Genomic DNA, 24,617 nt, shown 5'->3' on the forward strand with positions numbered 1-24,617 from the left:
AAGTTATTTTTATGCTTTGATTGATTTCTGTTTTTGTTTTGTTTTACTTCTCGTCGTTACTTTTTACTTTTTCTCCAGTTGAAGACCCCCCCGCCCCAAACGGAACCCTGCGTACTCCACGGGCCAATGTGCTGTCTGATGAAGACCCCGAGCATGAAATTCGGTCAATCTTCGCCAAGGTTTACCGTTTGCGGACATGTTTACGATTCGCTCGCTCGCGGCTTCGGATCTGCGGTCCTTACCGGCCACGCGGCCGGCGGCCGCACCACTGGGCTCTGACCTCTTGCGATGGGCGCTCTGTTGCGTGGGGCTGTCGAGCTTAAGCTCCCGCTCGCCAGTGCCCGCTCATATGCTTAAGTGTTTGGCCTGCAAATTCAAAGGTTTGTAACCGTCGTGGACGGCCCACTACTAATCCCAAGCTCGCCTGGTCACTTCACTGTTCTTGGCAAGTCCCGTCTCCCGGACGCAGCACGACGCCAGACCAGTGTTTGGGACGTGCTCTGTGCGCAGCGATTCCAACCGCGGTGGCGAACCCTCTTTTGCCCTTTTAAGTGCTAATGCACTTCTTAAGCGACCCTGAACCTGCGTCCACCGGCGATGTCCGCGCACGTGGAGATGGGCGCGCGCAGCCTGGCCGCTGACATGGCACATACCCACGTGGGGGATTGGCCAGGAATCTCCTCGTCTTCCTTGGCAACGGGGGGAGATGGGCGCGCGCTGCCTGGCCGCTGACATGGCACATACCCACGTGGGGGATTGGCCATGAATCGGGCGTGAGAAGGGCTAATGCACCTGCTTAAAGGAGTACTGACACGAAATTTCAAAGCTGAGATCCGCTCTAGCAATCAAGTACAACGACAACACAAATAGGTGTCTGTGAATAAATGCATCTTTCTTTCTTTGTAGTTGTGTGTGTGTGTGTGTGATCTCTCTTTCGCGAACATTACCGAACCGCGCAAATTCAACTCGTGCATTCGCACTTTAACATTCTTCCCCTCGGGGAAATGCGGGGAATTTTTTCTTTCCTTTCTGCCCTTTCCTTTACTCTACCCTATCCAAATCTCTCCCCCGTCCCTGCTTTGAGTTGAATGTAAGGAGCTTCCGACGCACTTCCATCCTCCTTCATTCAAACCTAACCACTTTACTTACCACCATGACAATAGAGAGTGTGAAAGACCACCTGTGGCCGGCTCGTTCCGGGGCGTTCCGTTGTTACACAGCCTAGCAGCAGCTAGCCGCGTGGGAGGTAAAGCAAGATATCGTGGATGAGATTGGACTATATTTTAAGCTTAATAGTAGACTATTACCTTGCAAATTATACTTAGTTAAATACTTATCCAGATGGCAACACGGCTTTTATCACAACTGAGTGCGTTCGGTCCGTTGACTCACTTCATTAGTGATCACCTCAGCCGCGTTCAAACGGACCAACAACAGCTATACCCAACTTCAATATTAGCATTCCCTTACAAAAGATGCACGCGGCTGGCATTTAGTGTCCTCTCTTTAGCTAGCTGCCTTCCAACTTCCTGGGCGTATACATGCGAATTCCATCTGACATACCCCAAGGCTCTGTTCTGAGCCGTACTTTTTTCTCACAATGACATCTCACGAGACAACTACTGGTTGTACAATACGCTGGTGACCCATTTATCCTAACGCCTAATTTACTGACTACCAGCCACAGCTAGCTTTCAGATCCCCTGCACGTGCGACGACTACTTGAAAGTTGTTCTATGATCTTCAACAGTGCTCGTGCAGTCATTCAGCCATTGTACAAATTCCGCGGTGCTCCTGTACCAGCATGCGACGCAGTCGCAATCCATCGTTGCCAGGGCTCGTTGGAACCGTGGTTTTGTTTTCCATATGACCAAAATACGCTGTCTTGTATCCTTCTGCTGATGACTACAGCGGCACTATAGAAGATAATGGAAGAGTCGTGATTCAAGCTTCGCGCCTTTGCTTTAGAGTTCCACGAACAGTACATGTGGCGTCATCTGTGTTGTCGCTTCCACGCCGAAGCCTCCGTGGAGCATCTGTCTTGTGTTTTGTCTGTTTTGCAATGTGAGCATTTACTTTTCGGTCAGTCATTCAAGCATTTGAACTTGACCGCTTGTTTGGCTTGGAGTTAAGGTGGCTAGCCACCTTACTTGGAGTTTAAAGCTCCGAGCAACGGCGACGCAACGTGTGTTATGAACTGTGCAACGGAAAAGAGAACTGCCCTAGCGAAAATAAGGTTGGAAGTCTGGGCTCGGCGAGTTGAATTATGAAGAAACAAAGTCTGAAGGAAGCGAAGACAAACTCATGGTCGTATTCGCGAGTCCCGACTCATTTTTTGCGGTGAATCGTGCTTCTGTGCTCCCGCACGGTACTGTTTAAGCGGAAAGCCTCCTTTAAAATGCCCGCCGCCACTATAACGCTTGCCTCTCCAGTGCCATTTTGAATTAAGGCTTCGGTTAGTTATTTGCAAATGCGTGCGTGATACTTTTTAATTCCCTTACATATACTAAAAACAATTTGTAAACTTAGGTTTGGATTTGAAATGGTTAGTGTAACTTTGTGTTCCGTTTATAACAATTGAAAACACTGTTAAAAGTGTGGCTGGTACCTAACGCTTGTTGCATGGCCGTAAAACAAGCCTTAGTTAGTCCTAACGTTTCCAGGTAACCGTCTTTATCATGGGGAGCTTGGTCGCGCCGAGGATCGTAAAGTGAGGCCGGCCTTGCTGACACCGTGAAACAACACGCACGCGCCGTGTAGCTCTGCTACGCTGGTGCAATTTTTGGACCCCTTGGTGGGGAAGTCAATGATAAACCAAAATAAGAAATCTAAATTTCCCAATGTGTACGCCGGCGCGCAAGGTGGTGTTGCAAAACGATTTCCGTGAGATTTTGTTCTCAACTATCGCAAAATTGGAATAGGCAGGTTTTACGTAGATCTGCCCAGAATGAAACAACAGCTAGTCGAGTGGACCAAAACGTTTTACATAGCGAAGGGTATAATGGAAGCGGAGGTTCGAGCGCCCCTTGTTCATTTCCGCCCACAGACGGAACCAGGTATGGGTGGCAAAACCAATTTCCGCAGTCGCTCCGTATTTCGACTTTTTGCACTACTGGAGCCTTACGTAACCCATCGTTGAAGCATGCGAAAATTTCTCTCGTTAACCAGGCCACGACCACCTCCGACCCATTTCCTTACCTCGTGTATGGGGAAAGTACTTAGGGCATGTCATCCACGCACAATTGACCAAGTATCTGGCCCAGACAGGTGCCCTCCTTCATACCATGATAGGCTTCCAGGCAGGGCTATCTACCTGCAGTTATTCCGTGATATCATTACACCACCCTCAAAGGTAGACGTGGCAGCTATTCTCGCACCAGACCTTACGAAGGCATTCGATAGAGTGTACCATACGGCCATATGGAATCCATATCTCCTGGCCAACATGCATATAAGTACGCGAGAAGCTTTGCAACCTCCCATACGGCCGTACATCAAATAGGTGACATCACATCGGAGGTAACCCCCAGGGAGCAGTCCTCTCCCCACCACTATTTAACCTTGCTATGCTTAGTATCCCACACAAATTGGACCAGGATCAGGTTCCAAACCTGCAACACAGCCTTGGACGTCGAGAGGCAGTAATGCTCAAATAGAAAGCACCCTACAGAGACGAGCCAAAATTGTCATTGATGAGGCCAGTATGGCAGGTTTAGAATGCCCCCCAGCTAAGTCCGAATTTCTCATATTTCCATATCCAAGAAAGTCTCCTAGCCACCCTCAAACATAATACGTATTGGCGAAACAGATGTACCGACTGTACCTAGCATAAAAATATTGGGATTAACTATCCAAAGCACTCAAGCGAACACCCACTTTATGGCACAACTAACGTCTCAAGCGAACCAAACAATTGGGCTAATAGGACGTGTAGCAGCCCGGAATAACGGACTTAAAGAAGCCGAAAGAATCAGACTTATCCAAGCATTTGTGGTGAGCCGTATTCCATACTCCCTGCCGTACCTTAATCCCATACCAAACTGACCAAGGTAAATTTGTTAAGTATACAAGTGTGGAGCCGTCTAATAGCCCCGCATGTGGTACAAAAAACACCATTGTCCATTTTATATGGGCATGCCCTCAGTCAAACTCTGGGAGGAGGTGCGGGACCGCTCGGACTCGCAGACTCGGAAGAGTGTCACGGAACGAGCTGTCACGGTCAACTGCCGGTCACCCAATGCACTTTTAAAATTGGGCCCTGTGAATAAGGGACCACCCCGTCGGAGGCCGCCTCAACGGTGACTTCAAGGCTCAAATAAAGTTGTATCTATCTATTTCTCTCTTTCTCTTGCCACTACACTACACCTATGCAGCAGTATGGATGGCCTGTACACAGCAATATGCCTGGCATGTGTTGCAACGTTGCCTTTGCTATACTGAAGCATGGAGAGGGGCAAAACTAAGTACTAAAAAGATAAAACATGGCTGCAGTGAAGCGATTTGATTGTATGGTTTAACGCGCCGATGCAACGCAGGCGATGAGGTGCGCCGTAGTGGAGGGCTCCGGATTAACTTTGACGACCTGGGGATCTTTAACGTGCGCCGAAATCTCGTACACACGGGCGTTTTTGCTTTTCGCCTCCATCAGAGAAGCGGCCGCCGCGGCTAGTAATCTCGTGCTCAGCATGCAGTGAAGTTCTTGTAGCTTTTTCCAGTGATGTTATCTATTCATAATTGTATAGAGCTGTCCCATGTTGAACAGTAAGGATACCAAGGCTTATGCAACATGGAATGACATTACAAAAGCAGTATCTCATTCCTGCATATTCATGTTCAATGCCCATATCTTTGTCACAGGCACACTGTACTAGACAGCAATGAACTTATGCATTGCTATAACATTTCCTTGTACCAGCTTCCACACTTATGATCACGACACTGAATTGCACTTGTATCCACATTCACGGAACAAGAATACATAGGAGGCGAAACGGCCCATTGCGGGAAGTGCGGGCGAGCGACCAGATAATGTCACAGTGAAAAGCAAGGCGGACTGCAAAGCTTCGTAGCTGCGACGGCGAAGGAGAGGGTGGCGGCACCTGATGGACGAAATGATAGCGGCCACAACTCATTCCGTGGCTGCACAGTGAAATGCCAATCGCGGTGGTAGTGCAGTTTCCTCAACCGTGGCAGATGCCGCTAGCTTAACGAATGACGAGCGCTTGCGACATTATCTGGCCGCGCTAGGGAGCCTAGTTTCGCCTCGTATCTTATTCTTGCTCCGGGTACCCTAACATCCAGCACTACATGTGGGCCTGGTCAGAGATTAGACTCCCTTTCCCCTTCTCCTGGCACTTGGGCGGTGTGGCTTGACCCCCCAGAGGATCCCCAAAAACAGCTCAAACTCGCTCTCTGCAAGCGCATGAAAAGCGCCGGCCGGTACCCACTCTCAGTCCGACAATTGACTGCCTTTTCATTACAACTGACAGAAGAGGAGCACTGGGAGGCTCTCCTCCAACACATTGAAGCAGTTCTTGGGGGCGACTGGTAACCCCAGCAACGCAGAAGCCTTTATAGAAGGGCAAATAAAGATGTTTTTCTCTCTCTCTCTCTCTCTCTTGCTCCGTGTCCACATTCAAGTGGATTCAACGACAGCCTTCACTTATAGCACTGTCACCTTATAACATGGAGATTGGGTGGCCTCTTCCTCTTTCCAGTCACGCAAACATTCTGCAGTATCTCGTGGACCTGGTGAATTGAAAAATGAAATTAGGGCCTGGACTTAGGTCCTGAGACAATAAAGTGTGTTCTCTCTCTCTCTCTTACCAGTCCACTTTGATTTCCTGCGAACTACGCCATTAACAGACCTCCCAAGACTAAAACCTATTTTCATCGAGCAAAAATTCAGTTTATTTTTTTGCTTAAAGGAGTCCTGACACAAAATTTTCGTATTACGTTTTTTTCACTGCTATGGGTTCCTACCAGCCCACTAATCATAGAATGGCACATTAAACGTTGGATCGCAGCGCAAACAATCATTTATGGCGTCATTTATTCGTGCCAGTTTCAGTTTCGCCAAAACTAACGCCGAGCGGCCACCATGACAGGAGGTAGTACCCGACGTCGCCATTCCTGTCGCACTGCTGCCGGTCTGCAGGCGCTCGCCCAGACCGGCCAAGGTGTTCGCCATCCCCACGCGCCCGGGCAGCCTGACGTCAGTCCCAAAACCACGACGTGTACACACAGTGTAGCAGTGCGCGCCAACCGCAGCAAGCGCGGTAGCTACGTCACAGGAGCCCCGACGTCAGCAGTTCGGGGCAAGTAGCAGATGATGTCATGCTGGCCCGTTGTGGGCTTTTTCGTGGGGGAAGATTGAAATGGATTTAAAATATGTTATACTGAACGGCTACTGTTGAAACTTGCTGGGAGATATCTCCTGATAAAAAGGAAGTATTTTAGATAGTTATCTCAGCTTTGAAATTTCGTGTCACTACTCCTTTAATATCCCGCAGAGAGTGAAGGGGAACGGCCCGATGTCAACCCCCCACAATGTCTTTATTTCCCTCTCAACCCATACCAGACATCCGCTGCAGCAAAGTACTCCAGAAGAGTCGCACTGTCTTTCCAGGTCGCAGCACAACCACACAGCACTGAGCACGACTAGAACGCACGAGCGGAGACCCCGCCAGTGTCAGATAGTCTTGTAGATCCACACCTCCTGGCCCACTTGGGCATTGGGAAAGTGGGTGTGCAGGAAGCCCTTAACAAACTGCAGGTCGTTGTCCACGACAAAGTCCATCATGTGCTTGTAGAAGCTGTTGTAGATGACGATGTAGTCGGTCATGCCCCCGATGCCGAACAGCTTGAGGCCGTTGATGGGGTCCTGGAAGAACTCGCGCGCCTCGTCCACGTGCCCCTTCCGGCCCCGGATGTTGGGCTCGCACTTGAGGAACTTCATCTTGACCTTGCGGTGGATGTGGCTGTAGAAGGGCGCCGAGTGGCAGGGCATGAGGAAGGCCACGCTCTTGGGCTGCGGGCTGCGCTCGATCTCCCGCGCCAGGTACTCCACGGCCTCCAGGGTGCCCTTCTGGTGGAACAGGCCCAGGTACATGGCCGGCGGGAAGAAGGCCAGCGCCAGCAGGCTGGCCAGCACCAGGGCCCAGTTGCGCGGCAGCCGGGTCATGCCCGCTCCGCAAACGCACATGGCCAGCGGAAACACCGGCAGCAGGAAGCGGAACTCCTTGTGGCTCACCAGGCTGCGACGCAGGGGCAGGAGGGATTTGGAGAGAACGGGGGCTGTGGGTTACGTTAATATCATTTTGAGAAATATAGTGCCACAAAAAAACCTGACAGGGGTTAAGGGGGACTCCCCAGATTACATTCCTGCGGGACTTACAGTATATTAAAAAGCATCGTGCACTGATACAAAAGGTTTTACAAATCCATGAAAATGTTCCCAACGGCCCAGTCTCCTTAATCTTAGAGATATAGCCTATCTTTATTGAAATAAAAAACAAACAAGAAATGCCCTTTAGTTCATCTAGTTTTCATTACATGGCGCTAGTGGTCAAACTCGTGGTCAAACTTGCGAGAGTTTTATTTTTTCATATCAGTACATAAGTGATATATTTCTAAAACAAGCAAACTAGGCCACTGCGCACATTGTAAAACTTCACATATTGATACACGACAGTTTTTAAGCCCTTGGCCATGAAGTTGCAAGTCCAATAGGAATGTTAACGCCATGGAAAGTCAGGGTTCACACAGGTTTCAAAAGCAACAATTCAAGGGTTTTCAAGGACTTTCAAAGACCAGAAAATGAATTTTCAAGCACCCCATCTAATGCTTTATCTGGAATTATTTGTAATAGAACAATGTTTTTACCATTGTATCGAAGTTGTTTTAGCACAAAGCATAAGAACATTAGTGCACAATACTCAAATAGGTGCTAACGAGTTCGTAAAAGCTCCCTCAGCTTTTTTTATTTATTTCTTGGTTGATGTTTAAAAGTTTCCCCGACTTCGTTTTTGCTGCTTTTCTCAGGCTGTTTAATTTTACTTGTATCTTCTGCCTTGTTAGCAGATGCATCAGCTGAAAATATAAAACCAGCAATTGTTGCTGCAACCTTTGCCTTCATTTTTTTCATGTTGTCAAAATCCTCCTCGACCAAGCATCTTTTCGACTGCCTTGCTCCTGAAAATTACTCCTTTTATTTGATTCCTAATAAAATCATGAGCGGTCTCATCAAACTGGACGAAGTAGCAGCCAAATTTCTCTATCTCCCATAGTGTGGATGAAAGAAAAATGGCCCAAGACCATGCCATGCAAGCACACATCTCCCCCCAAGAAAAGGACTTTGAAAATTCGCTATCTGAAAACATCTTTTCAAGAGGTAATTTGAGTGTGACACCGAAATATACGAGTGACGAGATGTCGCCACCTTTAACGTCCACAAAATCTCCGCATGTCACCAACTCATTCGCCTTGCATGCAGAGTTAAAGTCCAATAATGGCTGGGATTGCATAGCAGGGCTGGGCACTCGTGCACAGCACCAGGTACTCTAGCACCACTGAGTTATTAAAGGGGCCATGAAGACAAAATGCAAGTTTGGTTCATTCAAAAGATTGCCTCGTTAGAATCATGCTGACACCACTTTTAACGTAAACTTCGCTCAAATAAGCTGTATAATTTGGAAAAAAGCAAATGGCCATGCGACCCACTGCTCATTTCCCGGAACAGAACCTATGATGTCATACCAGCCAGCTCTGCGATTGGCGGAGGCCGGCAAAAGCAAAAGCAAATTAGGCACGGCTAATAAGCTTGCCGAGTGAGCTATTTGTGCTTAAGTTTGGGGCACATTCTTTTTATAGCAGTAAGAATTGTGGGGTGATCAATTAAAGTCACAAGTGAACACGTAAACATCGAAGCAGTCAGAGCGGCACTTTGCCGGCTGACGCCGCTAACACAGCCGTCGGATGCGCTGGACTTCTCTGAAACAACACTGACCAACTGACACAAGCGGCACGGTCACTTACGTGCCCATGTTTGTCAAGTCATAGCTTAAGTTTTAGAAATGATTAGCATGAATACATGATAAAAATACAGCAGGTGTAGAAGTCCAGCCAGAAGCAAAGTGAAAACACCGCCACTTCAGCAGTACTGCAGCACCATCTATGAAAGTGGGCGACAAACAAGACAACCAAACACTGGCCCTTCAGCTAAGGCCCCTACTTTCAGCAGTACTGCAGCACCATCTATGAAAGTTGGCAATAAACAAGATAATCAAATGGGCACCTGTGAGGTGGGAGCAGCCCTGGTCAGCAGGCTATATTTAGTTTTAAGCGGGAGAATTGAAATTTTGACTTAAAACATTTAATTTCTCCATGAATAAAGCATCCTCTGCTGCCGACCAAGCGCTCAGGGCCCTATAAAACACTAAATCTTTCAAATAAAACAAACTTGTGTTTTGTCTGCATGGCCCCTTTAAGCAGGTGCTCAGACATTAAGCCTTCTAAAGGGCCCAGAGGCAACTTTAATGATCTCCTGAAATTGGATCCGGAAGGGTCTTTAATCCTGCCCAAGCACAATCTAAGGCACGCAACCAGCTTGTGACATGATGCAAAGCAACTTGTCTGCTTGAAGTATCTTCTGATGCCCTGCTGCGTCTTTGCGAAGACTTGATCTCCCTCCCTCCCCTGTCATCGAAACCACAAGCCTGGTTGCACCACTGCAGGACGAAGGCCTCTCCCACAGATCTCCAGCCTCTTCCCCTCAGCGGACAAGGATTGGGCAACCCTGGTCGAGCACGTTTGCCAGAGACCTCCCCAGCGAATGGACTTCCTTCCCCACCTGAGCACTAGCATGTGCCAGATGACGATGGCGGCCAGCAGGCGGCAGCGCCCCACCCGCAGGCCCAGCACGAAGGGCACCAGCTGCACGGCGAGCACGGCGGGCATGCCCTGGGTGAAGTACCAGTGCCAGGGGTGCGTGCCGTAGTGGGCGCCCACGTCCGCCACCAGGTTCAGCTTGAGGAAGTTCCACGGCGTGCACACCCAGCGCCGGTAGAACCACCGGTCACACAGCATCAGGGCACCGAAGCAGCACGCGCTGAACGGGGGGGCGAGAAGAGGCGCATTAAAAGCTCTTAGCTCAGCAAATTCTTTTTGAACTAGCTACTGAAGCTGACCTGAAAAATAATATGCCACTTTTAAAAACAGTGCTAAAACTGAGACGAAGAAAAATACATACACTGTGCTGCCCAGAACGCAGGTGCGATTCTTCTCTTAACGCTTTTGTACCGGCTCCTAAGCCATGCTCATGGAGGCGAAAAGCAAACCCGCCCATGTGTACGAGACTTCGGCGCACGTTAAAGATCCCCGGGTGGTCAAAATTAATCCAGAGCCCTCCACTACGGCGCGCCTCATCGCCTGCGTTGTGTCGGCGCGTTAAACCCTGCATTCAACCAACCCTAAGCCATGCACTAGTGCATGATGCATGCCAGACTTCCCAGCAAATCCTTGCGTGCATCACGTTCCACCCTCATCTTCCTTCCAGCTGTCTCCAAATGCAATTATCATCCTTCCCCTCACATATTAGTAAAAAGCTCCGAGCTCCGTCACGATCTGCACTTTCACTGACGACAGCTTTGTAGATCCCTGATCACATTTTGTTGTGCACTTCCAATAAAGCACAAGCACAGTCCTCCTATCATCTGCTACCAATCTACCTCGAACACTTTCTGTTATCAGTGATGTATGCTCCACACCTAAGTGCTATTATGTTCACCTATGCTGATAATTTTATGAGGCTTCTTATCATATACCTCGTCACAAGACCATGCATGTACTTCGTAGAAAGACATTGTGTACACTGGTAAACAGCAACATCATCTCGCTTGCAAGCAGCTGCACATGGATAGGCATCTCATCGAGCAACGCGTGTACTGAGGCCTTTGGTACCCACGTGTTGGCTGCTTTTCCGATGGAAGTGAAAACGCCGTGTGCCGAGATTTAGGCGCACAAGAAAGATACCCAGCGGGTCAAAATTAATCCGGGGCCCTTAATAGGGCGCACCTCATTGTAGCTTTGGCACATTAGACCCCACAGTCAATCATCAACAGCGGCCTTTGGGGAAACCAAGTTTTTACCGCTTTCAGCATGACGGCAAAAGAACACTATTAGGTTTACAAAAAAGCAAGTAGCAGCTACTGGCAGCCGCCTCCGTTTTACCTTTGTACACACGCAATCCATTTCAAAAACTTCGTGTTCACCGTGATGATGGATGCAATGATTGCTACAGCCATACCGGACGGTGCTGACGCGAAACACGGGAACAGCAAAGTTCAGCCCAAGTGGTGCTCAGAATAGCATACATTCGTTCCTGTGCACATTAATCACACAACCAGGCTGTGCGCACCCAGATGGAGTGTAATTAGAGAAGACGTTCACTACCCTCAGATATGATGTTGACATGATAATGTTCATTGACTGCTAATGTTCACAACATTAATTAGTCTCGTCACCGTCACGAGCCAAGATGGTACCTTTCACACACACACACACACACACACACAAAAAAAAAAAAAAAAAACAGATCATATTTTCGGAGTTTAAAACACTGAAGCCATACCTGGGGCTGGAGTAAGGAACACAGGATGTGAAACTTTGCATCCCAAAGCGTTTGGATAACGTAACAAGCAATTGGTGCAGGTTAGGGGTGGACTTGGCAAGTAAAACTATTTTTGCTATTTGTGGACCATATCTAATTCAGTTAGGAGCATTTATGCAGTTAACTATCCTAATATCAAAATTTAAATCAGCTTTAAAATATCTTCTATACTTTTTCAGTTACAAGACTAATTACCTACACAAAGTCACCGCAAAATTAAAAAACTAATTAGGCAAGAACTTAGCAAGATCTTTATGTCAGCATGGTGAGGAAGATCTATTCTATGCAAGGAAGCTATTAGATTAGTGATTTATTTTCTTTAGGTATCTAAAAAGAAAGACGGAAGTTTCACTTTCTGTTTGACATGAAACTATTTCTGATTTCAAAAGTAAGGTGAAACTTCTCTTGTTATTTATTTATGCCTAAAGGACATAATGCAATAATCTAATGGCTTCCTTGCACAGAACAGACATTTCTGATCACACTGACATAAAAATCTTGTCGAGTTCTTGCCTAGTTAGTTAATTATGCTTAATGCAGGTTTCAGGTAATTAGTCTTGTAACCTAAAAAGTATAGCAGGTATCTTAATCTGATTTCAGTTTTGTTGTTAGGATAGTTAGTTACATAAATGCTCCTAATTTGATTAGATTTGGTCTGCAAATAAAAAAAGTCATTTTACTTGCCACATCCCCCCTCAAGCTAGCAGCATCTGTTGGAGGAGGAGAAACTGTGCCGACGCCGCGTGGCTGCAATGATCTCACCCATCAGAAGCCACTATCATACCTTTCGTCATCGCGAAAATTCGCAGTCCATGTTAGTTTTCATTTTGACATTACCTGGTCGCTCTCTTGTAGTAATGGGTGTTTTGCCTCCTATCTATTATCTTGCTCCACATACCTGGGCAATAAGACTTAAGACACATCGTAGCGGAGGGCTCCAGATTAACGATGACTACATTTACCATGTGCTGACATCTCGAATCACAGCCGTTTTCATCTTTCGCCTCTATCTGAAGAGCAGCCACCACGACTGGGATGGACCCCGTGTCCTGGGGCTCAGCAGCACAACGCCTTAGCCAATGAGCCACCACTGCCTTTCACAGCACAACAAGCAGCTTTGAAGAAAAAGATAACTTTGATAACTCCGTGAATACTAATTAGATGAACAAAATTCTTGCAGAGGAAGATCCCTTGAACTGTTCTTTGTGGGACCTGTGCACTAAAATATGTGTGATAAATCACGAGAAACAAGCAAGAGCTTTTTACAACACTGCGCTTAACGCAGTCAAGCAAGCTTGTAGCAGAAAACGTTGCGATATATACACCCATGGAACTGTTTTATCAGGGCTGAAGTGAACAGTGCTTGACTTAATACAAGTGCAAGATCCCGTGCCACCACAAAACATGACGGGACAGGCCTCGGAGGAATGCGAGCACGGGCCGAGCACCAAACACACCTGGTGAAGATGAGCCTCCTGACGAGGAACATCTTTGAGTGCGATTCTCGGACAAGGTGCAGCACAACCAGGGGCAGCCACAGAACCAGAGCCGTGGGTCGGATCATGCACGACAGACCGACAAGCCACAAGTAGCTCCAGGAAGTCCTGAAATGGCAAGGGGGGGGGGGGGGGGGGGGGAGAAAGAGAAGAACACGTTGAAGTCTGACAGAAGCAGCAAGTATAAGCAACATTCAATCTTGCAGCAGTCAATGTGCAAAAGCTGCATACTACAGTAAAAGCTTGTGAATTTGAACTCTGTTAATTCGAACGGACGCCCTGGTCCCAGCACAGCCCTGTATATTTCAAAGGGGGAAAACTCCCGATAATTCGAACGCATCGGTATCCAGAGCGGTTCGTTCGAACTATGCCATCCCCTGGTTTCCATCGCTTCCTGCAGAAGATGTCGGACCAGCGTGATTACAATGTGTTGCAGATCCAAACCAAACCAAATTTTCTAGAGATGCAAAACAACGAAACTGAAAAACAACAGCGTGGCGTGCGCGCTCGCTCCTGTAACATCTTATTTCGGTTCTACAGGGGGTGCCGCACTACCAGTGCAAGTCATTATTATTTACTAAACATTATTTACGAAATCACCTGCCACAAATGTGTAATAGCGCCTAATTCGCGATAACGAGTCCAGAGGTGGATTCTTTGTGTTTTGCCCGCACAGTGTGGAGCAATTTCCATTCTTTCTAGGGCCCGCGCACTAATTTAAACTCTGCTTAATTCGAACAATTTCATGGTCCCCTTCGAGTTCGAATTAACGAGATTTTACTGTACCCATAGGGACGTCAATGACGTTGCACTGTGCCTGCGAACACACAAAATTGCGAAGCGTGTCTACTAATGTGCACCCTACTCAAGGGACTGGACTGCAATTGCCCCAATAACACCAGGTCCTTTCTGTGTGTTGCATCCAATGGACAGGTTCTTGACATAAACCATTAATGCTTGTACTACCAAGCTGCCTTCTCATGAAAGATTTAAATGTCTAAGGTCATTTAGAAACATTCATTATAAATTGCCAAAAATCCAGATAGCAACTTTCGTAATGCCCGCGCCGGTAAAAAAATTATTTTTCGAAAATTTATACAGCAGGGCAACATCCTTGGATGACTCATGCTTGTCCTTAGGAGTTAAAGTACTGAATCATCTCGTTATACGATGCCCTTATTCTACATCATATGAAAGTTTATCGAGAATGTATGCACACAGAAATTTGGCAAACAGATTACTTTTGCTGGCAAAACACAAATGATCATCTTTTACGGCCTCCTCTCTTTTTGCGTCCTGTACGTGTCCGAGTTCAGACTCAAGCCAAATTTTTCACCAGAGCACTGCGAAATGACCTATGATAATCTATGAACAGCAACAGCAGCACCTGTGCAAGAACTGTGGGCAATCTATGCTTTTTATCACAATAGTACCTAGTATCCCCAGGCAGCAAGCAAAAATGTATCTTTGCTACATGGTTGAAGCGTGCAAAATGGACAGACACAAGAAAGATGACAGGACAAGCGCTATCCTGTCATCGTTCTTGTGTCCGTCCATTTTCAGTGCCTCAACCACGTCGCAGAGTTCCTTCCAACTCGCCCAGCAGCAAGCTCTTCTTAAAAATCTGCCTGTACATGTGTGTGCATTTCGTGACATTCAAATTGCCGTAATCACCATCATCCCAAACGACTTTTTGCTAAACTGGGGACAATCACTTAACCCCAACACGAGTGGCGGAATTAGGAGTAGGATCATGATCCTGCTCCTCACAATAGATGCTTGACAGAACTTGCTGATTCAAACTTGCAGCGCCAAAGGATAAAGACAAGGTGATTGCATGAGCCCTTATGTGTCCACCTTTGTCTCCCTTTGTCAGTGCTGCAAGTGCCAATATTAATAGCAGACTGCAATCCACACACACACACACACACACACACATGCACGTACACTATACATTTATTACATACGTACACATATGTACTATACGTAACGTATGTGTCTCTGCATATGCATATTACACGTGTGTAACACATGTGCGTATATATGCATGCGTATACAGGGTGGCCCAGCTATCATGCACCAAAATTTGAAAACAGTGCAATGAGGTTACTCAAAGAAAACTTAGTGCAAATGTATCCAGTACAGCAGAGTAGCGACCAGTCATTTTTTCATTAATGAGATTTTATTAGGTCATTTTGATTAATTATTGAACTCGAGAAGTATTGTCCCAATCATTAAAGTGTCAATGTGGCACTTGCAGGCACCCACGAGGTACATCGATGACTGCAGTATTTTCTACGACGTACTAATTGCATACTAATTTTTTTCTGGCTGATTAAGAAGCCCCGCGAAATATGAAAAATACCACGTGATGGTGTTTCCACCCACATCGTAAAGCGGCGCCCTCAAATCAGCTGATTGAAAACAACTGCCTTGGTATGTATAGTATAGCCCATGCATACTATGTGCGTGTACACACTCCGTATAGTCTCTGTTGGTGCACCCGTTTATGAGAAAGCGTGTGCACCAGCAGACGCAGCCCTCAGAACGAACCTTGGCAGCTTCTGTCCCCTCCAGGGGTACAGGCAGAGTGCTCCAGCCGTGAACACCTGCTCGGCCACATTGGTCAGCGTCCGAGAGGCCGTGTAGTGCAGGAACCACGAGCAGAGCAGCGAGAAGGACGTCCAGCAGGCCCCCTCGTAGCCAAACAGCTTCCGACCCAGCTCGACCGTCCAGTAGTCGCCCAGGGCCGACATCAGCGCCTGCACTAGGCGCGGGACCATCGTCTGCAAAAACGGGGAGAAAAAAAAAAACAACCATCAATGGGCATCCATTTTCATCACAGCCAAGCATACGTAAGCTCTTTTGCAATGGCAAGAAACTACAAATGACATTGAAGGACTAACCACATGTGGCGATTTTGGTGAGCATTGCGAAAAACTCAACTCAATGTGGTTGTGAACAGGCAGTGTGGGCGACAGCGGCGAGCAGAAAAAATTATAATTGCCGGAGGCAGGCCTCCGTTGCTCACTTGTAGCCTGCTTGTGGCCGGCTGGTCGAGAGCAACAGCGATGGCTTGTTGCTGTCGCTGTCATCACCCCCAGCGGCAGTGTATTAATTTTTTCACTTATCGCTGTTGTCAACAATATCTGTTTACTGTACCCATTGAGTTACACCCCTTGCGTTGTTCAGCAAAATCGCTGCTTGTGGTTACACCTTGAACGACGATCAGCCTTAAAATCTCGCAAGGAGCCAAGATTCGGGAGAATTACATTTGCTTAATAGTAGTATTTCAAAAAGTGCAAGCTACTACGGGTGCACAACAGAGGGTAATACATTGCAAGCCAGGGCAAATCTTGTTGCATGTATTAGCCGATGGATGCCGCAAAATAAACTCACTTTGGTTTTGTTTTCATAAATAGGTTTATTTATGCAAGCAGCGTAATGGTTGAAAGAAGTAAAATTTCTTTCGGTCTTCGCCTTTCGTTGTATACATAACACCGTTGTGACTTTACACTAAGTTCAATGTCACAGGCTGCTTAAAAAGCAGTTTCAAATTCATTTCCGGGCTTAGGAGGACGACTGGGTGTACTTCTGGTCCCGTTTGCGGTCAAGAGATTGAAGAATAAAAAGAAAGCTTGTGGTCAAACCCCAGTCCGCCTGCTCAGCTGACAACAGCTACAAAAGCAGCGCGACTCACCACCATGAACACGGTGTCGATTTTGAGCACCTTGAGCAGGTAATACTGGGCCGAGATGAACAAGGGGTACACAGAGCTCCGGATGGCATGTTTCCACTCCCATGTCTTGTAGCCATAGCTGAAAGGAACACGCGGTTCTTTATGCAATGTCGTAGAAAAAATGTGGCAATAAATGTTTTTTGCATTGTCAGGAAGTCCCAATATCTCAAGCAACAGTCTGCCTTGCTGGAGGGAAAAATGTGCAAGAATACAAAGGTAAGCTCGATATTCCGATCTATGTAAACAAAAAAAAACTTGGAATTGTTACTTGAACAAATTAGCCTTGGTCGTGTGCGCTGGCACTGCGCGCAAGAACAGTGCACATTTCAACAGGCCTGGACATGACATAAGCTGGTGGAGAAAAGAATTATCTTACGCCGTCACTTTCCACGATTCCACATCTTTTCTACAAAACCCCTTTTGTATCCATTCAGGCGCAGCCTCTTAAAAATCTAACAATATCAGGCAAGCATCGACTGATTACAGAGCACTGTGCTACCCTGGTCAAGGTGGCGAAACTTGCGCCAGTACACGCAAGCGCCGTAAACAAATTTGCAGCGTCGTCTGCTACGCCGTTCCAGTTAGAGTGACACGCAACCTTATTTTTTAGGCTGTGGCTAGCGTTCCGTCCAGACAGAATGATATACAAGTGCTAAAGTTCTGTCCAGACGGAGCCGGCATGAAATTTGTACAGTTCATTCCAGACGAAAGCAAAACTGGCTGATTAGACGCTACAGGCTCTGTCTTCGGATTTGGTGTAGAGGTTGCGCCTCGGATAATTGCACTAATGTACCGGGTTCGATTCCCCCCAGACTCGATTTTTTTTTTTGCGTGGTCGTGCCAGCGTTTTGTAACAGCTAACTTCGTGCCCAGTGTGCAGTTGACGCGGTGAGAGCAGTCGGTCTTGATTTTGCACTCAACCGGCAGCTCCGCTGACGCTCACTAGAGCCAAGGCCGACGTACCCATCGGCAGAGTTCCGATCATCTGTAGTTCGTAATGGTGATTACTAATTAACGGTTATTCTGGCTAGTCAATGAGCGGAAGCGGTATGTCGGCTGGGTAAATATCAAGAAAGACTGCTCTCGCTGCTTGTTGTGAAGTAGGCGTGGTTGAGGTAGTGGCTTGGAGTTCCGTTTGAAGGAGTTAGAGTTAGTCCGATCGCCTTTCTTGAGTTTTGTTGATTTTTACCCAACCAGTCAAACCACTTCCACTCATTGACTAGCCAGAGTCACGTTTGATTAATCATCACTCAATGAGATGATCGGCCGTCAAACGAATCGCCCCCCTTCACAACAAGCAGCGAGAGCAGTCTTTCTTGATATTTACCCAGCCGAACGAACCGCTTCCGCTCATTGACTAGCCAGAATAACCGTTAATTAGTAATCACCATTACGAACTACAGATGACTGGAACTCTGCCGATGGATACGTCGGCCTTGGCTCTAGTGAGCGTCAGCGGAGCGGCCGGTTGAGTGCAAAATCAAGACCGACTGCTCTCACCGCGTCAACTGCACACTGGGCACGAAGTTAGCTGTTACAAAACGGTGGCACAACCACGTAAAAAAAAAAAAAAAAAAAAAAAAAAAAAAAAAAAAAAAAAAAAACCCGAGTCTGGGGGGAATCGAACCCGGTACATTAGTGCAATTATCTGAGGCGCAACCCCAACTCCAAATCCGAAAACAGAGCCTGGGGGGCCTCATCAGCCAGTTTTGCTTTCGTCTGGACGGAACTGTACAAATTTCACGCCGGCTCCGTCTGGACGGAACGCTAAGCTCCGTCTGGACGGAACGCTAAGCTGTCAGTTGTATTCCGTCTGGACGGAAGGATAACCCGCAGCGCTCTGTTCCGTCTGGACGGAACTTTAGCACTTGTATATCGTTCCGTCTGGACGGAACGCTAGCCACAGCCTATTTTTTAAACCTCCTGTGAAATGTGAAATGGAAGTTGCAGTTACCCGAAAACAAACTTGTGAGCCACTTCGAGCGACTGCCAGTACTCGTCGGGGACAAACGCTGTCCTCACGAAGAACGTCCCTCCGAACCGGAACAGCACGAACATAAACAGAAAAAACACCTTGGGGTACTCCTTCTCCATCTCTGCAAAAGCACAATCGCACATAACCAGCCGATCAGCGAGGCCACCCAGTCAATCCCTTCCTGCATACCATCTTTTTTCGGCTCCTTTGTCATTTGTGATCGGCCGCAAAATCAGGGCAAGCGACAAGTTTTCGCCGAAGGCGATCGGTGCTATTTTTTGTTCGACGGGACTCGTCTCGGAGCTCACGAACGATTCGAACGACCGCACTAGAGTGAACTGGTGGAATATTCTGGCGCTGCGATCGTCTGCTGTGATGATGATCATGATAATAAAAAAAGCCTCTAGTATTTAAATACTTTTCTAGTTAAAATAAGAATTATTTCTATTCTGCACTATATTACGCACAATTATTACAACTAATATTGTTACGACGTGACGCAAAGCAGCAGCCAAGCACCGCGCCGAGCAAAAACGCTTGCCGTTTTTTTACCTCAGAAACAAAATTTTATTTCGTGACGTTTCAAATTATTTTAAGTTTTATTTATTTTATTGCACCAAACATTTTTTTTCAATTGTTGTCCCAACTATTGAGAGGGCGGTGGCCGACGCCGGTTTGAAACACAGAACAGGGAGGATTTTAGAGAAGCAAAGGTCTAGCTTTGCCTGTAGTGCCAGAAAAATCGTAGCGGCGGCGTCGTGAACTACCCAGTTAGCCCGCTTGGTGGCGCTGAAACAAGGCTTTGTAAACATGGCGGATTCTTTGCAGTGGGCGTTTGAACGCCTTTTAAATATGGCGGAACCCACAGTGTACGCCGGGCCACGACCGGCTGATCGCTTTACAAAGCACTGGATGGTGTGCTACTTGCAGCTAATCGCGTTCTAAGCATGCAGTACCAGGAGACGGGGACGCCTCGACTGGCACGAAGCAAAAAGACCAAAGTGAGCTTGGACTGTTTATTGCATGAATAAAAAGAAAACACTTATGCGAATACATAGGATGTGATAAAGAAATACATGCAGCTAACAAATATGTAGCTTTTAACATGTGATACTGTACATATGAACAAACAAAGTTTACTACTAGGCAGTTTTAGCGCATCGTTACCGTGTTCACGTTACTGTTTGCGGGAGTTTGCGCAGCGCGAGACTCAAAGCGCGTTCACACTTGCGACGAAAACGAGCTCGCTTTGTTGCGTGACGACCGTTTTTGGCGAATGGTGGGTACCAATTTTTGTCGGCGCGCGACAAAGCGACAGAATTCTGGTCGCTTTCGTCGCAGTGTGAACGGGCCTTACCGCGAACGATAACTTACCGGCACAGGCTTCACCGTCGCCAGCGCTCCGGTAACACGGTAAACGGTAACGCAAACACGGTAACGATATGCTAAAACTGCCTAGTGAACGGAAAGTAGAGCTCACGGTAACGTCAATATACAAGATTATTGCATTGTAAGCCATTCAATGCTCACTCCATACAGAAAAAAGTGTCATGCAATACGCCCTTAGCACTGGTATGTCAGCAGTACAGTAGCGATGAAGAATGCATTTGTTAATGTTCCACTATATTCTTGTTACTAGCTACTATTTCCACTACAGGGAGGGCGGACAAAACGGGTGATACACAACAGTGCATAAAGTTTCTTCACAAGCAACAAAGGCCTTACAATAACAGAGGTCATTAGAAGGTAGCAAGATGACAACTCGATCGCGCCAGGGTATTGAGGAAATGACTGCAAATTAATTTTCCCCGAGTTTCCTAACTATTCACAAATATGTTGGGTACCTCAAACCCGACATGAAAAACCTGCCCGGCACCGACTTTGATGTGTTCTCTTCACGGTTACCTAAGAAGCAATTGCACATCAAGATGCAACAAAAAGCAGTAAATAGAATGCTTGTTTGTTATTCTTGCCATTCACAGCTTATCAGAAACTTGTAGAGCAAAATGAAGGATATTGTGTATTTCAGTCGCAGTAATGTCGATTATATATGATGAGATAAAAATAAAAGATCAATACAAGTGGTACAATGTCATGGCATGTCGAACACTGGTTCCTGCTATATCAAACACTGATTCACACACATTCTACCTCCCACATTGCAAAAAATGGCACTCTGTTTACAACAAAACAGCACACCAACACAAACACGCCACAGGAAAACTGCTACCAGGGACCAGGGTCCCTGGAACACGTGGAAATTACATGTGCTCATGACAGTACAGAAATTGGTGGCTCTCATCCTCCACGAGCTCTTTGCGAGACTCATATGCCTTCATTAAAGTGTGTACCATGTACACTGCCGAAGTTGAAACAATGCGATTCAAGCCCACTGGGGCATGTTCTACCTCGACATAGGGGGAATTCGAAAGTCACCTGCAGGATCAAAGCACTGCTGTGACAGTAACATCGTGAAGCCCGTACAGCTTAAGCAGGGTATGGTTGAGGTTGAGTGTTAGTAAGAACAGAAATAAAAATACCGTCAGTCACCCCCCCCCCCCCCCCCCCCCAAAAAAAAAAAGAAGAAGCATGGTGCAGATCAACCATTAAGTACACACTCCTGCCGAGCACTTTCGTGTTGCCCAGAAGCACTTGCATAGATAAACTATCAGCCAGAGATAGATATTAATAAAGCAGTTCTCATAAGCTGCCTATAAGGCCCCAATGTTTCGTTTAGAGCTTTTTCAGCTTCCTCTTTGCTGATGACTTCGACTCTTTGATTTTGCTGAGGTCTCTGTTCCTCATCCTCAGGTACCAAAGTAGGCGAATTCGAACGAACATCTTCAGGAACGCCTCACAGCAGTCCTTGCTGCAAAATGGTCCTTCACCGGCCTCCCTCATGATGCTCACTAGCTCGTGCGATACCCGTTCTTTGTGTGCAACGTCATTTATTGCGACAGAAAACAGCTGCTCCAACCTGGCCACATGGTGAAAGGCCATCTCAGTTGGCACAGCTAGGTTACCTAGTGTCCTGCCTTCTATTTCTACTGCCTTGAACATCATAAATACTTGATTTGACGAGGTGAGGTCTTGGCTCGGGGACTTTAGAAGTTGTCTACACGAGTCACAAGCCTTACTCTTTAGGAACGTGTGTACCAGATATCCTGACACGTAACAAACTATGTTTGCTTCAAGAACATCAAGTGAAGGCAGGTCAGTTTCGGAGAGATGTTCCGGAACATCTAGACTCGTACTGGCTGTGCTCTGGCTCTGGCCCTGGCCTGCGACATCTGACAGCGGTAGCCTTTTCAGCTCTGTTAACAGAACAGATTTGTCTTGCTCACAGTTGCTGTTGTCGGATAGTTTGAAGAGCTTGCCGACTACAATATGTTTGAGCCCAGCAGCAAATTGGTACGCATTTGGCGTTTCATTGCAGCCGTGCTGCTGCCTGACAATTCCGAACAAATTTTCAAGCGGGTCCTGGTTGAGGTTACGTGTCAGTAGAAACTGAAACCCAAAGGAAGCTTGGAGCTCTGCCCAAAGCAAAACAATGGCCCTGACTGTCACCTGCCAACCACGTATGGTTCTAGGCTGAGAACTGGACTCGAACTTCCACGACTGAAACCAGGAGAAGCATGAATTCAAGAACTGAACATGCGCAGTGGATGGAGAGATAGCATGTCTCATTTTTCTCTCTCGGATTCGAACACAGGAGCTGTTTACGGTGTCGAACAAATCATCCATCCGCTCTACAAACTCTGCTGTATCCACAGCCGTGGGGAGCAACTCATTAAAGGCGATGAATGCCTGCATTGCTAAGTACACACTCCTGCTGAACACCTGTGCTGCATACTTCACCTTCATGTTGCCAAAAGGAGTCTCATAGATATGCCTATCGGTCAATTTTGGCACGTACTTCAACTTCAAGTGGTGCGTGGACACATAGAGCTGCTTAATGTGTTCCCAACTGACTACTTTTGTTCCAATCTTCAGGTTATGCTTCCGCAGGTTATTCCTTGTGCATTTCAAAAGGTGAGGGGGATCAAAAATGAAATATACTTTCGTGCCATCTATTGTAAAGAACGGTTTTTCTGGGCTTATTCCTAGCGTTTTTGCCACAACACCATTGCTGCTTCCCTGATCACAAATCAGTGCCTTCACGAAAAGACCGGACTCCTTTAAGTCCCTGATCAATCTTTTAAGAAGGATCAAAAGTGGCCCAGAGCGAACAGCTGCCTCCCCAGTCATGAAAGCAACCGGCTGAATCCATTTCTTTGCAATGCCCGACACTAGGACCAATAGGGCAGTGTTCGCCACATTCTTCCTCCTTTCGTACCCGGTGTCCGCATAACCATGGACAATATCTTGCTTGGAGTCATACTGCAAATTTCGCTTCAGTGACATTTCGTCAAAGATCAATGTGCAGGCTCTGTTGATCATTTCCCAATTCTTTGTTTTTTCTTTTAACAATTCAAGAACTTGTGGAAACACACCAGGTTTAATGGTGATGCTCGACAGCCAGGTTCGCAGGGATGTGACTGTTGGAAGGCTTAGGACCTTAGCCAGATATCTATATGCCTTTGGGCTGCTGAAGTACAGGTTGAGGGCAAACTGCCGAAACTCAGGAGGCCAGCGCCTTCCGTACTTGTTTAAGGGCTGGAGGTACATCTGTACACGCAGAATGTCCAAGAAGTCTTTGTTGAGATACCTGGCTGACTCGGAAATGATCTGTGCTCGTGACAGTACTGGTCTTGCAGGCTTCATTCGTGACAGGGTCCGACGGAGCCGAGCGTTCTCGATCCGGTAGTGGTGAAGCTGTCTTTTGGTTCGTGGTGTCGTCTGTTTTTTTGGCCTGCCTTTTCTCTTCTTGACTGGTGTATCTAAAAAAAAAAAAATGTGGGTTTGTGAGAACCGTTATACAATATTCAGTTGTATTTCTACGAGCGAAAATTTCGGTGCAGTGATCAAGCATACATGGTTACGTACCCTGCCTGGATGCCAGTGTAGCTGCCGGTGCAGGCACATGGCTGCTTTCAAAGTGGTGGGAAGGGAATGGAGAAGCTCTGGTGGTCGACGTGGACGGCACGGCCAGGTACTCGAACGGGCCACTGCTTGCTAAAAATGCAGAGAACATCCGACCATTAAACAAAGCTGCAAGCTTACCAGCACACTCAAATACATGGAATTGAATGGAAGATGAACAGACTCACATGTTTGTGGTGCAGCCATCGTGGCTGTTGACGTGGACGGCACGGCCAGGTACTCGAACGGGCCACTGCTTGCTAAAAATGCAGAGAACATCCGACCATTAAACAAAGCTGCAAGCTTACCAGCATACTCAAATACATGGAATGGAATGGAAGATGAACAGACTCACACGTTTGTGGTGCAGCCATCGTGGCTGTTGACGTGGACGGCACGGCCAGGTACTCGAACGGGCCACTGCTTGCTAAAAATGCAGAGAACATCCGACCATTAAACAAAGCTGCAAGCTTACCAGCACACTCAAATACATGGAATTGAATGGAAGATGAACAGACTCACATGTTTGTGGTGCAGCCATCGTGGTTGTTGACGTGGACGGCACGGCCAGGTACTCGAACGGGCCACTGCTTGCTAAAAATGCAGAGAACATCCGACCATTAAACAAAGCTGCAAGCTTACCAGCACACTCAAATACATGGAATTGAATGGAAGATGAACAGACTCACATGTTTGTGGTGCAGCCATCGTGGTTGT

The 24,617-nt window shown here is 47.1% G+C and overlaps 2 protein-coding genes, 1 long non-coding RNA gene and 1 other non-coding gene across 6 annotated transcripts in view; 2 read left to right on the forward strand and 2 right to left on the reverse strand.

The window, feature by feature from the left end:
* Positions 1–2,666: 2,666 nt before the first annotated feature.
* LOC144163440 (U4atac minor spliceosomal RNA) lies at positions 2,667–2,790 on the forward strand. The gene has a single exon (XR_013320940.1). It is a non-coding gene; the product is annotated as a U4atac minor spliceosomal RNA (small nuclear RNA).
* The window catches only part of LOC144163275 (uncharacterized), a 45,145-nt gene continuing 23,211 nt past the window's right edge, over positions 2,684–24,617 (forward strand). Inside the window, exons 1-2 of one of the 3 annotated variants that reach the window (XM_077694162.1) lie at positions 2,684–2,861; positions 17,056–17,119. In XM_077694162.1, the coding sequence (XP_077550288.1) occupies positions 2,841–2,861; positions 17,056–17,119 (85 nt within the window). In that variant the 5' untranslated portion in view covers positions 2,684–2,840. Of the gene's footprint in view, positions 2,884–17,055; positions 17,120–19,741; positions 19,880–24,617 lie in introns of those variants that run through there. The other 2 variants (XM_077694164.1, XM_077694165.1) reach the window with 2 other exon arrangements.
* LOC144163274 (GPI alpha-1,2-mannosyltransferase 3-like) lies at positions 6,537–19,244 on the reverse strand. Its single transcript, XM_077694161.1, has 7 exons — positions 19,068–19,244; positions 18,858–18,999; positions 16,865–16,982; positions 15,718–15,950; positions 13,126–13,272; positions 9,851–10,108; positions 6,537–7,256 (listed from the first exon to the last, which is right to left on the reverse strand). The coding sequence occupies exons 1-7, from the start codon at positions 19,090–19,092 to the stop codon at positions 6,692–6,694; spliced, it is 1,488 nt and encodes a 495-aa protein (XP_077550287.1). The 5' UTR covers positions 19,093–19,244; the 3' UTR covers positions 6,537–6,691.
* On the reverse strand, positions 21,472–24,371 carry LOC144163278 (uncharacterized). The gene is made up of 3 exons (XR_013320876.1): positions 24,089–24,371; positions 23,865–23,993; positions 21,472–23,758 (listed from the first exon to the last, which is right to left on the reverse strand). It is a non-coding gene; the product is annotated as an uncharacterized LOC144163278 (long non-coding RNA).

This window comes from Haemaphysalis longicornis, unplaced genomic scaffold, assembly GCF_048455015.1.
Source record: "Haemaphysalis longicornis isolate Haplotype H1 unplaced genomic scaffold, Haemaphysalis longicornis Haplotype H1 scaffold_12, whole genome shotgun sequence".
NCBI classification, from domain to species: domain Eukaryota; kingdom Metazoa; phylum Arthropoda; class Arachnida; order Ixodida; family Ixodidae; genus Haemaphysalis; species Haemaphysalis longicornis.